Source organism: Scomber scombrus, chromosome 11, assembly GCF_963691925.1.
Source record: "Scomber scombrus chromosome 11, fScoSco1.1, whole genome shotgun sequence".
In the NCBI taxonomy this organism is placed as follows: Eukaryota; Metazoa; Chordata; class Actinopteri; order Scombriformes; family Scombridae; genus Scomber; species Scomber scombrus.
In genome coordinates this window covers 28,757,865-28,771,203 of record NC_084980.1, presented here as the reverse complement: position 1 = coordinate 28,771,203, position 13,339 = coordinate 28,757,865, and the positions used below count along the sequence as shown (strand labels likewise).

General features: G+C 39.1%; 3 protein-coding genes across 3 annotated transcripts; all 3 read left to right on the top strand.

Moving 5' to 3' along the window:
- Positions 1-3,363: 3,363 nt before the first annotated feature.
- On the top strand, positions 3,364-5,052 carry LOC133991137 (tripartite motif-containing protein 16-like). The gene has a single exon (XM_062429609.1). The coding sequence runs from the start codon at positions 3,379-3,381 to the stop codon at positions 5,050-5,052; it is 1,674 nt and encodes a 557-aa protein (XP_062285593.1). The 5' UTR covers positions 3,364-3,378.
- A 2,125-nt stretch (positions 5,053-7,177) lies between these two features.
- On the top strand, positions 7,178-9,287 carry LOC133991134 (tripartite motif-containing protein 16-like). Its single transcript, XM_062429606.1, has one exon. The coding sequence runs from the start codon at positions 7,193-7,195 to the stop codon at positions 8,870-8,872; it is 1,680 nt and encodes a 559-aa protein (XP_062285590.1). The 5' UTR covers positions 7,178-7,192; the 3' UTR covers positions 8,873-9,287.
- Positions 9,288-10,208: 921 nt separating this feature from the next.
- On the top strand, positions 10,209-12,136 carry LOC133991138 (tripartite motif-containing protein 16-like). The gene has a single exon (XM_062429610.1). The coding sequence runs from the start codon at positions 10,230-10,232 to the stop codon at positions 11,913-11,915; it is 1,686 nt and encodes a 561-aa protein (XP_062285594.1). The 5' UTR covers positions 10,209-10,229; the 3' UTR covers positions 11,916-12,136.
- Positions 12,137-13,339: the final 1,203 nt, after the last annotated feature.

The window sequence follows — 13,339 nt, the reverse complement described above, 5'->3', positions numbered from 1 at the left end:
AAAAGAACTTTAACTTTAACAAAGAAGAGTTTCCTGTGTAATAAATGAGGATTTTTCCCAAACATGAAGTGAGCTGGATTTTAGGAGAATACACTACTTTAGAGAAACTCAGACTCATCTGTAGATCACTCCCAATTTCCCAAGATTATTTAAGCACCGGAAAACAAGTGAGCAGTGTTTTCAAATGAGACACGAGCCTCATTGTAGAAAAAGAGTTTAATACACAGTATCTCTCACAGGCCACTCCTTTTCCTTGTTGAAAACTCCTCCCTCTTCTCTCATAACACAACAAGCTCCACTCTGTCCACATATTTCCTTGTTCCCTCCCCTTCAGAACTACAATTTGAAGATGGGTGTAACCAACACGTGGTGAGCTGTCAGCCTACATTTAGTGAAGCAGCTGTTTAGATCAGAGTTCAAATGACTTTCACTTCTCAGGAAGTGAAACTCAGACAGTCGTTTTTACTGAGGGCTGAAATGGCGCAGCAAGGAACTCAGCTAGACCGAAAAAAAAGACCGAAAAAAAAATCACAAAGTACAGAGTTCATCTTTGTCGGTCTCTGAACTTTCAGGTTAATCATTAAAACAGCTTCATCACAAAGAAATGAGCAGTGTTTTCTATCACTTGTTGCTTTTAATGAACAAGATTGTATTTGTACATTCAGTCAATAAAGAAGATGTATGCATCTAAAACTGTCACTATTAGTGTTTCTGACAGCTGTGATTGATTTATTACAACATCACAGGTAAAGTTACTCCACCTTTTCTGGTACAGAAATAATTTAGAAATCATTTAATCATAAAAAAGTGAAAAGCTGTATTCAGTCTAATCAGAATCAACATCAGGAGAACTTGACATTTTCATTCTAGTTTTAAGCAAAACTAATGAGTCAACAACAGTCTAATTCTAGTCACCCAGATAGATTCACTGGAAGTTACCAGGTCCTGAGTAGAGAGAGTCTGACTGGACGTTGTTACTGGGAGGTGGAGTGGAGCGGGAAAGTTCGTGTAGCAGTCGCATACAAGAATATCAGCAGAGCAGGAGGGTGGGATGAATGTGGATTTGGGCGCAATGACAAATCTTGGGCCTTAAGATGTGACACTAACAGTTATGAATTCTGGTTCAACAGTGTTAAATCTCCCGTCTCAGGTCCTCGTTCCTCCAGACTAGGAGTGTACCTGGATCACAGAGCAGGTATTCTGTCCTTCTACAGCGTCTCTGAAACCATGACTCTCCTCCACAGAGTCCAGACCACATTCACTCAGCCTCTCTATGCTGGAGTTTGGTTTATAGTTGATGGAGCCACAATAGAGTTCTGTAAACTCAAATAGACTTTGTGTGTCAGATACTGTGTTGTAATTCATTATTTTGTTTCCATGTTTTTGAACTGCACAGAGATCAGCTGCCAAACTGTTGTCGTCACTTCTTTTTTTTTTCTTTTCATTTGTTATATTAATGTTTTGAGTTTCTTTGAAAATTAACTTTCTCCTGTGTGTTTTTGTCCATGGAGGCTCTCACTGCTCATGATGATGTATTTAACCCTCACTGACATTTCTTCAGATGAAAATTTAAACTTCTTTGTTTTATATATGAGATTCATGTTTGTATTGATATGTTTGTGTGATGCTGTTCTTCTTTCTTTGTGAATACATAAAGAAATGTTTTATACAACTTTAATCATCTTGATAATAATTAACAAGGAGGTCATTTTTCATTATGTTGTTGTACATAGCTGACATTCTGGGTTAAACTAATGTATTGTTTGGTTGAAATGAATCTGAACATGAAATTATTAAACAAGAGTCATTTAACAGACTTTACTGATTGGATGTGTCAACAAACTGAAGGTTTACATTATGAATAAAAAAGTTTCTCAAGAAAGACGAAATTATTCTTTTCTTAATTAATTTCAGGATCTCATTCCAAGCTTGTTGAGAAAATATGAAACTAATATGATAGTTTATATGAGGCAGTTTACCTCCTGACAAACCATAAAGTACAGAATTCATCTTTGTCTGTCTTTGAACTTTCAGGTTAATCATTAAAACAGCTTCATCGCTAAGAAATGAGCACTGTTTTCTATCACTTGTTGCTTTTAATGAACAAGATTGTATTTGTACATTCAGTCAATAGAGAAGATTTTGTTCTCAGCCCTGAAAAAAATAAATAATAAATACATTTGATTAAATTTGGATGTGAAGACGTTTTATTAAGGCCTAGCTCTGTCATCTCACATTCAGACTGTTCTGGGTTGTAAAGTTTTAAACCAGATTTCATTAAAACCTCTCGTGACTCATTTTGTTCTGGGTTTAATCTCTCAGTCCACAAACTGTCTGATGTGTTGAAGAGTTTCTGTTATTTATGCTTAATTAAGAACAAAGAAATGCATCTAAAACTGTCACTATTAGTGTTTCTGACAGCTGTGATTGATTTATTACAACATCACAGGTAAAGTTACTCCACCTTTTCTGGTACAGAAATAATTTAGAAATCATTAAATCATAAAAAAGTGAAAAGCTTTATTCAGTCTAATCAGAATCAACATCAGGAGAACTTAAACATTTTCATTCTAGTTTTAAGACATTAGATTTGCAACAGTTTTATTTTCATTTGAAAGAAACGAACATTACACACATTAAGAAACTTTGAGATCAGTTTTTAATAATTAACTTCGAATGAATTCATCCTTTAAATTCAAACATGAACTTAATTGATCACTTTTTTTTATCTCTCAGCTGTTTTCTGCTGTACCTCAGTATCATCTATTCTATCTGTTCTGTCTCATCTGACATCAGGTCTGTTGTGAAGTGAAGCTATAAACAGATCAGCTGTGTTACTTGTGGACAGGTATGAGCAGTGACAGGAAGCAGCCAGCAGGTGGCAGCACATCATCATAACAGTAGTGGGATAGTCATGAAAATAGATTGATATGACAGCGTGTGATTGGTTGACCTTGAGGAAGACTGGTGTGTAGTCCATATATGTTGATCTGTCTTTCATCATCACCCCAGCATGAAAATTAAAAATATGTTAAACTTTAACAAAGAAGAGTTTCCTGTGTAATAAATGTGAAGACTTTCCAAACATATCTTCATTCTTTATCTATTGTGTTTAAAATGTTGTATTTAAGAAAAAGTTGAGCTGGATTTTAAGAGAATGCAGTAATTCAGAGAAATTGGGTCATCTGTACTACTTTAACACCACAAAAGCAGTGTTAAACTGACAGAGGTTGATAACTCCTCCCTCTTCTAACTGCTGTCAAACACAACTCCAGCTCCACCGCACCCGTCCTTGTTCCCTCCCCTTAGATAAGAGCTCAACCTTGTTTCACTTCTCAGGAAGTGAAACTCACACAGTCATTGTCACTGAGAGCTGAAATGGCGCAGCAAGGAGCTCAGCTTGACCGAGAAAACTTTTGTTGTTCGATCTGTTTGGATCTACTGAAGGATCCGGTCACTATTCCCTGTGGACACAGCTACTGCATGAGCTGCATTAACAACTTCTGGGATGGAGAGGATGACAAGAAAATATACAGTTGTCCTCAGTGCAGACAGACCTTCACACTGAGGCCTGTCCTGATGAAAAACACCATGTTTGCAGCTTTAGTGGAGCAGCTGAAGAAGACTGGACTCCAAGCTGCTGCTGCTGATCTCTGCTATGCTGGACCTGAAGATGTGGCCTGTGATGTCTGTACTGGGAGGAAGCTGAAAGCCTTCAAGTCCTGTCTAGTGTGTCTGGCCTCTTACTGTGAGAATCACCTCCAGCCTCATTATGAATCACCTACATTTAAAAAACACAAGCTGGTCGACCCCTCAGAGAAGCTCCAGGAGAACATCTGCTCTCATCATGATGAGGTGATGAAGATGTTCTGCCGTACTGATCAGCAGTGTATCTGTTATCTCTGCTCTGTTGATGAACATAAAGGCCACGACACAGTCTCAGTTGCAGCAGAAAGGACTGAGAGGCAGAGAGAGCTCGAGGTGAGTCAACTAAACATCCAGCAGAGAATCCAGCACAGACAGAAAGATGTGAAGCTGCTTCAACAGGAGGTGGAGGCCGTCAGTCTCTCTGCTGATAAAGCAGTGGAGGACAGTGAGAAGATCTTCACTGAGCTGATCCGTCTCATCCAAAAAAGAAGCTCTGATGTGAAGCAGAAGATCAGATCCCAGCAGGAAACTGAAGTGAGTCGAGTCAAAGAGCTTCAGGAGAAGCTGCAGCAGGAGATCACTGAGCTGAAGAGGAAAGATGCTGAACTGAAGAAACTCTCACACACAGAGGATCACAACCAGTTTCTACACAACTACCCCTCAGTGTCACAACTCAGTGAACCTACAGACTCATCCAGCATCAATATCAGTCCTCTGAGATACTTTGAGGATGTGACAGCAGCTGTGTCAGAGCTCAGAGATAAACTACAGGACATCCTGAAGGAGGAATGGACAAACATCTCACTGACAGTGACTGAAGTGGACGTTTTACTGTCACAAACAGAGCCCAAGATCAGAGCTGGATTCTTACAATATTCATGTGAAATCACACTGGATCCAAACACTGCATACATAAAGCTGTTATTATCTGAGGGGAACAGAAAAGTCGAACGAAGGAGACAAAAACGGTGGTATTCTTATCATCCAGACAGATTCACTGGTTATGATCAGGTTCTGAGTAGAGAGAGTCTGACTGGACGTTGTTACTGGGAGGTGGAGTGGAGCAGGACAGCAGTTCGTATAGCAGTCGCATACAAGAATATTAACAGACAAGGAAGCTCAAATGAATGTCTACTTGGATATAATGACAAATCTTGGGCTTTAAGATGTGACACTAACAGTTATACATTCTGGTTCAACAACATCTCAACTCCCGTCTCAGGTCCTCGTTCCTCCAGACTAGGAGTGTACCTGGATCACAGAGCAGGTATTCTGTCGTTCTACAGCGTCTCTGAAACCATGACTCTCCTCCACAGAGTCCAGACCACATTCACTCATCCTCTCTATGCTGGATTTCGGCTTATAGATGATGGAGCCACAATAGAGTTCTGTAAACTCAAATAGACTTTGTGTGTCAGATACTGTGTTGTAATTTATTATTTTGTTTCCATGTTTTTGAACTGCAAAGAGATCAGCTGCCAAACTGTTGTCATCACTTCCCCCCCCCCCCCATTTGTTATATTAATGTTCTGAGTTTCTTTGAAAATTAAGTTTCTCCTGTGTGTTTCTGTCCATGGAGGCCATCACTGCTCATGATGATGTTTTTAACCCTCACTGACATTTTTTCAGATGAAAATTTAAACTTCTTTGTTTTATATGTGAGATTCATGTTTGCATTGATGTATTTGTGTGATGTTGTTCTTCTTCTTCCTTTGTGAATACATAAAGAAATGTTTCTATAACTATAATCATCTTGATCATTAACAAGGAGGTCATTTTTTATTATGTTGTACATAGCTGACATTCTGGGTTAAACTAATTGATTGTTTGGTTGAAATGAATCTGAACATGAAATCATTAAACAAGAGTCATTTAACAGACTTTACTGATTGGATGTGTCAACAAAGTGTAGTCTTACATTATGAATAAAACAGTTTCTCAAGAAAGTCGAAATTATTATTTTCTTAATTAATTTCAGGATCTCATTACAAGCTTGTTGAGAAAATATAAATCTAATATGATAGTTTATATGAGGCAGTTTACCTCCTGACAAACCATAAAGTACATAATTCATCTTTGTCGGTCTTTGAACTTTCAGGTTAATCATTAAAACAGCTTTGTCACAAAGAAATGAGCAGAGCTTTCTATCACGTGTTGCTTTTAACGAACAAGATTTTATTTGTAGGCTACATTCAGTCAATAGAGAAGATTTTGTTCTCAGCCATGAAAAAAAATAAAATACATTTGATTAAATTTGGATGTGAAGACGTTTTATTAAGGCCTAGCTCTGTCATCTCACATTCAGACTGTTCTGGGTTGTAAAGTTTTAAACCAGATTTCATTAAAACCTCTCGTGACTCATTTTGTTCTGGGTTTAATCTCTCAGTCCACAAACTGTCTGATGTGTTGAAGAGTTTCTGTTATTTATGCTTAATTAAGAACAAAGAAATGCATCTAAAACTGTCACTATTACTGTTTCTGACAGCTGTGATTGATTTATTACAACAACACAGGTAAAGTTACTCCACCTTTTCTGGTACAGAAATAATTTAATCATAAAAAAGTGAAAAGCTGTATTCAGTCTAATCAGAATCAACATCAGGAGAACTTAAAAATTTTCATCATAGTTTTAAGACATTAGATTTGCAACAGTTTTATTTTCATTTGAACGAAAACAAACATTACATACATTAAGAAACTGAGATCAGTTTTTAATAATTAACTTCGAATGAATTCAGCCTTGAAATTCAAACAAACTTAATTGATCACTTTTTATCTCTCAGCTGTTTTCTGCTGTACCTCAGTATCATCTATTCTATCTGTTCTGTCTCATCTGACATCAGGTCTGTTGTGAAGTGAAGCTATAAACAGATCAGCTGTGTTACTTGTGGACAGGTATGAGCAGTGACAGAAAGCAGCCAGCAGGTGGCAGCACATCATCATAACAGTAGTGGGATAGTCATGAAAACAGATTGATATGACAGCGTGTGATTGGTAGAATCTAAGGAAGCATGGTGTGTAGTCCATATATGTTGATCTCTCTTTCATCATCAACCCAGCATGAAAATTAAAAGATGTTTAACTTTAACAAAGCAGAGTTTCATGTGTAATAAATGTGAGGCTTTCCCAAACATGTCTTCATTCTTTCTCTATGGTGTTTGAAATGTTGTATTTAAGAAACAGTTGAAGTGAGCTGGATTTTAGGAGATGCAGTACAGTATCTCTACTACTTTGACACCAGAAAGCAGGTGAGCAGTGTTTTCAAATGAGACATGAGCCTTATTGTGTAAAAACGGTTAAACACACACAGCTTGATAACTCCTCCCTCTTCTTCCTGCTCTCAAACACAACAAGCTCTGATTGGTCCACATATTTCCTTGTTCCCTCCCCTTCAGATCTAAAGTTTGAAGATGGGTGTAACCAACATGTGGTGAGCTGCCAGCCTACATTTACTGAAGCAGCACATGTTGTTTAGATCGGAGCTCAAACTAGTTTCACTTCTCAGAAAGTGAAACTCAGACAGTCATTGTTACTGAGAGGTGAAATGGCGCAGCAAGGAGCTCAGCTGGACCGAGAAAACTTTTCTTGTTCAATCTGTTTGGATCTACTGAAGGATCCGGTGACTATTCCCTGTGGACACAGCTACTGCATGAGCTGTATTAACAACTTCTGGGATAAAGATGATGAAAAGGAAATCTACAGCTGTCCTCAGTGCAGACAGACCTTCACACCGAGGCCTTTCCTGGTGAAAAACACCATGTTTGCAGCTTTAGTGGAGCAGCTGAAGAAGACTGGACTCCAAGCTGCTCCTGCTGATCTCTGCTATGCTGGACCTGAAGATGTGGCCTGTGATGTCTGCACTGGGAGGAAGCTGAAAGCCCTCAAGTCCTGTCTGGTTTGTCTGGCTTCTTACTGTGAGAAACATCTCCAGCCTCATTATGAATCACCTACATTCAAAAAACACAAGTTGGTCGGCCCCTCGCAGAAGCTCCAGGAGAACATCTGCTCTCGTCATGATGAGGTGATGAAGATGTTCTGCCGTACTGATCAGCAAATTATCTGTTATCTCTGCCCTGTGGATGAACATAAAGGCCACGACACAGTCTCAGCTGCAGTAGAAAGGACTGAGAGGCAGAGAGAGCTCGAGGTGAGTCGACTAAACATCCAGCAGAGAATCCAGGACAGAGAGAAAGATGTGAAGCTGCTTCAACAGGAGGTGGAGGCCGTCAGTCTCTCTGCTGATAAAGCAGTGGAGGACAGTGAGAAGATCTTCACTGAGCTGATCCATCACCTCCAGAAAAGAAGCTCTGATGCAAAGCAGCAGATCAGATCCCAGCAGGAAGCTGAAGTGAGTCGAGTCAAAGAGCTTCAGGAGAAGCTGCAGCAGGAGATCACTGAGCTGAAGAGGAAAGACACTGAACTGAAGCAGCTCTCACACACAGAGGATCACAACCAGTTTCTACACAACTACCCCTCAGTGTCACAACTCAGTGAACCTACAGACTCATCCAGCATCAATATCCGTCCTCTGAGATACTTTGAGGATGTGACAGCAGCTGTGTCAGAGCTCAGAGATAAACTACAGGACATCCTGAGGGACAAATGGACAAACATCTCACTGACAGTGACTGAAGTGGACGTTTTACTGTCCAATTCAAAAGCAGAGCCCAAGACCAGAGCAGGATTCTTACAATATTCACATGAAATCACTCTGGATCCAAACACAGCATTCACATGGCTGTTGTTATCTGAGGGGAACAGAAATGTGAAACGAATACATCAACAACAGTCTTATTCAAGTCACCCAGATATATTCATTGGAAGTTACCAGGTCCTGAGTAGAGAGAGTCTGACTGGACGTTGTTACTGGGAGGTGGAGTGGAGAGGAGGAGGACTTCGTGTAGCAGTCGCATACAAAAATATCAGCAGAGCAGGAGGTTCAAATGAATGTGGATTTGGACTCAATGACAAATCTTGGGCTTTAAGATTTTACAATAATTGCTATACATTTTGGTTCAATAACATCTCAACTCCCGTCTCAGGTCCTCATTCCTCCAGACTAGGAGTGTACCTGGATCACAGAGCAGGTATTCTGTCCTTCTACAGCGTCTCTGAAACCATGACTCTCCTCCACAGAGTCCAGACCACATTCACTGAGCCTCTCTATGCTGGAGTTTGGCTATTAGATTCTGGGGTCACAGCCGAATTCTGTAAACTCAAATAAACTGTGTGTGTCAGATACTGTGTTGTAATTCTTCTGTTTTTTGTTACCATGTTTCTGAACTGCACAGAGATCAGCTGTAAATCAAACTGTTGTCATCACTTATTTTCTTTTCCTTAAAGTCACTTTTTCCTGTTTGTTTTTGTCCATGGAGGCCATCACTGCTCATGATGATGTTTTTAATCTTCACTGACATTTCTTCAGATGAAAATAAATGTATTTTTCTAAATTTGAGAAAATTAGCAGAACTTCCTTCATCATAGATATTTACTCTCATCACTTTATGCATTTGTACAGCAAAAAAAAAACAACTGTAATTATCCTGATAATAATCAATAAGCAGATCATTTATTATGTTGTTGTACATAGCTGCATTTCTAATTGATGGTTTTGTTTTTTTTCATGAATTTGAAAACTAGATCATTAAACTAGAGTCATTTTACACACTTTACTGAATGGATGTGTGCACAAATTGAAGGTTGAAATAATGAATAAAGCAGTTTCTCAAGAATGAACAAAGTATTCACTTCTGTCTTCATTTCAGGATCTCATTCAAAGCTTATGGAAAAAATTTGAAACTACTATGAGAGTTTATTTAAGGCAGTTTACCTCCTGACAAACCACAAAGTACAGAGTTTATCTTTATCAGTTTCTGAGCTTTCAGGTTAATCATTAAAACAGCTTCGTCATGAAGAAATGAGCAGAGTTTTCTTTCATTTGTTGCTTTTAACAAACAAGATTATATTTGTACATTTCACTCAAAGAGGTTTTTTTTTACCCAGGCCTGAAAAATTGAAAATAATAATACATTTGATTAAATTTGGATGTGAAGACGTTTTTTAAGGCCTAGCTCTGTCACCTCACATTCAGACGGTTCTTGGTTGTAAAGCTTTAAACCAGATTTCATTAAAACGTCTTGTGACTAATTTTGTTCTGGATTTAATCTGTCAATCCACAAACTGTCTGATGTGCTGAAGAGTGTTATTTATGGTTAAATGAGCACAAAGAAATGCAACTAAAACTGTCATGATTAGATGTGATTGATTTATTTTAAGAGAATACAGTAATTCAAAGAAATAGTCATTTAGATCACTCCCAAATTCTCAAGATTACTTCGACACCAGAAAGCAGGTGAGCAGTGTTTTCAAATGAGACATGAGCTTAATTGCGTACCAAGGGTTAAACTCACAGAGCTTGATAACTCCTCCCTTTTCTACCTGCTCTCAAACACAAACCCAGCTGCACCACACCGCACCACATACGTCATTGTTCCCTTGTTCCCTCCCCTTAGATCGGAGCTCAACCTTGTTTCACTTCTCTGAAAGTGAAACTCAGACAGTCATTGTTACTGAGAACTGAAATGGCGCAGCAAGGAGTTCAGCTCAACAGAGAAAACTTTTCTTGTTCGATCTGTTTGGATCTACTGAAGGATCCGGTGACTATTCCCTGTGGACACAGCTACTGCATGAGCTGTATTAACAACTTCTGGGATGAAGAGGATAAGAAGGAAATCTACAGCTGCCCTCAGTGCAGACAGACCTTCACACCGAGGCCTGTCCTGATGAAAAACACCATGTTTGCAGCTTTAGTGGAGCAGCTGAAGAAGACTGGACTCCAATCTGCTTCTGCTGATCTCTGCTATGCTGGACCTGAAGATGTGGCCTGTGATGTCTGTACTGGGAGGAAGCTGAAAGCCTTCAAGTCCTGTCTGGTGTGTCTTGTCTCTTACTGTGAGAAACACCTCCAGCCTCATTATGAGGTAGCTCCATTGAAGAAACACAAGCTGGTCGACCCCTCCAAGAAGCTCCAGGAGAACATCTGCTCTCGTCATGATGAGGTGATGAAGATGTTCTGCCGTACTGATCAGCAGAGTATCTGTTATCTCTGCTCTGTTGAGGATCATAATGGACATGAAACAGTCTCAGCTGCAGCAGAAAGGACTGAGAGGCAGAGAGGGCTCGCGGTGAGTCGACTAAACATCCAGCAGAGAATCCAGGACAGAGAGAAAGATGTGAAGATGCTTCAACAGGAGGTGGAGGCCGTCAGTCTCTCTGCTGATAAAGCAGTGGAGGACAGTGAGAAGATCTTCACTGAGCTGATCCGTCTCCTCCAGAAAAGAAGCTCTGATGTGAAGCAGCAGATCAGATCCCAGCAGGAAACTGAAGTGAGTCGAGTCAAAGAGCTTCAGGAAAAGCTGCAGCAGGAGATCACTGAGCTGAAGAGGAAAGACGCTGAACTGAAGCAGCTCTCACACACAGAGGATCACAACCAGTTTCTACACAACTACCCCTCAGTGTCACAACTCAGTGAACCTACAGACTCATCCAGCATCAATATCCGTCCTCTGAGATACTTTGAGGATGTGACAGCAGCTGTGTCAGAGCTCAGAGATCTACTACAGGACATCTTGAAGGATAAATGTGACAAGGAAATGACAACCATCTCACTGACAGGGACTGAAGTGGAAGTTTTATTGTCAGATTTAAAAACAGAGCCCAATACCAGACCTGAGTTCTTTAAATATTCATGTGAAATCACTCTGGATCCAAACACAGCAAACACAGAGCTTTTATTATCTGAGGGGAACAGAAAAGTAGAACGAATGAGACAAAAACAGTCTTATTCTAGTCACCCAGACAGATTCATTAGATGGTATCAGGTCCTGAGTAGAGAGAGTCTGACTGGCCGTTGTTACTGGGAGGTGGAGTGGAGAGGGAAAGTTCGTGTAGCAGTCGCATACAAGAACATCAGCAGAGCAGGAGGGTGGGATGAATGTGGATTTGGGCGCAATGACAAATCTTGGGCTTTAAGATGTGACACTAACAGTTATGGATTCTGGTTCAACAGTGTTAAATCTCCCGTCTCAGGTCCTCATTCCTCCAGACTAGGATTGTACCTGGATCACAGAGCAGGTATTCTGTCCTTCTACAGCGTCTCTGAAACCATGACTCTCCTCCACAGAGTCCAGACCACATTCACTCAGCCTCTCTATGCTGGAGTTTTTCTTCCTGATGGAGCCACAGCTGAGTTCTGTAAACTGAAATAGACAGAAGTCATTTCAGACTTCTTGTGTCAGATTCTGTGTTGAAATTCTTCAGGGGTTTTTTTTTGTCTCCATGTTTCTGAACTGCACAGACATCAGCTTACAATCAAACTGTTGTCATCACTTTTCTTTTAATTTGTTCTGTTAATGTTTACATTTTCTTTAAAGTCACTTTTTCCTGCTTGTTTTGGAGGCTATTATTGCTCATGATGTTTTGAATCTTCACCGACATTTCTTCCGATGAACATTTAAATTTGATTAATTTTATTTTCATATTTGTATTGATGTATTTGTGTGATCTCGTTTCTTAAAAAGTTAGCAGAACTTCCTTCATCATAGATATTTTGTTCTCATCATTTTAGAAATTTGTACAGTTATACAACTGTAATTATCCTGATAATCAATAAGCAGATAACCTATTATGCTGTTGTACAAAGCTGAAAATTCTAATTCATTGGTTTGTGAATGAATCTGAACATGAAATCATTAAATTGAATTATTTAACAGACTTTACTGATTGGATGTGTTGAAAAACTGAAGGTTGAAATCATAAATAAAGCAGTTTATCTCAAGAATGAACAAAGTATTCTCTTCTGTCTTCATTTCAGGATCTCATTCAAAGCTTGTGGTAAAAATATGAAACTAATATGGAGAGTTTATTTGAGGCAGTTTCCCTCCTGAAACACCACAAAGTACAGAGTTCATGTTTTTCAGTCAGTCTCTGAACTTTCATTAAAACAGCTTTGTCACAGAGAAATTAGTTTTCCATCACTTTTTTACTCAGGCCTGATAATTCATTCAATATATTTTAATTTATTGTATATTTCAACATTATTTTATTTATTTTAGATCATCATTGTGTCAAGTAATATTGGGTGTGGCTCCGGCTCTTACTGATAAAAGGTAATAAAATGGTTGATAATATGGTTATTAAAAAGGTGCACAAGCCTTTGCAGTCAGAGTCCACATACTTTGGAAGACTGCCCATTAAAATCAGTATCAGTAATGAATATTTGTATAGCGCCAAATCACAACAAAGTCATATCAAGGCACTTTACACATAGAGCAGTTCTAAACCGAACTCGTCAGGTTTTAATTTTAAAGAGACCCAACATTCCCACATGAGCAGCACTTGGTGACAGTGGCAAGAAAAAACTCCCTTTTAACAGGAAGAAACCTCAGAACCAGAACCAGGCTCAAAGTGGGAGAACATCTGCCTCGACCGGTTGGAGTAGAGAGGAGAGAGAGAAAGGATAGGAGAGAGAAGCCTCAATTTTTTAAAAATATTTTCATCCATGAATTTATTATAATATTCTCCCCTATTTTAAACATTTGAATCTATTGCATTTGATGACACCATTATTCTTTGTCTTGATAATTTTTTTTCTCTTTTTCTTGTAAAAGCACTTTTGCCACACAAATAATGT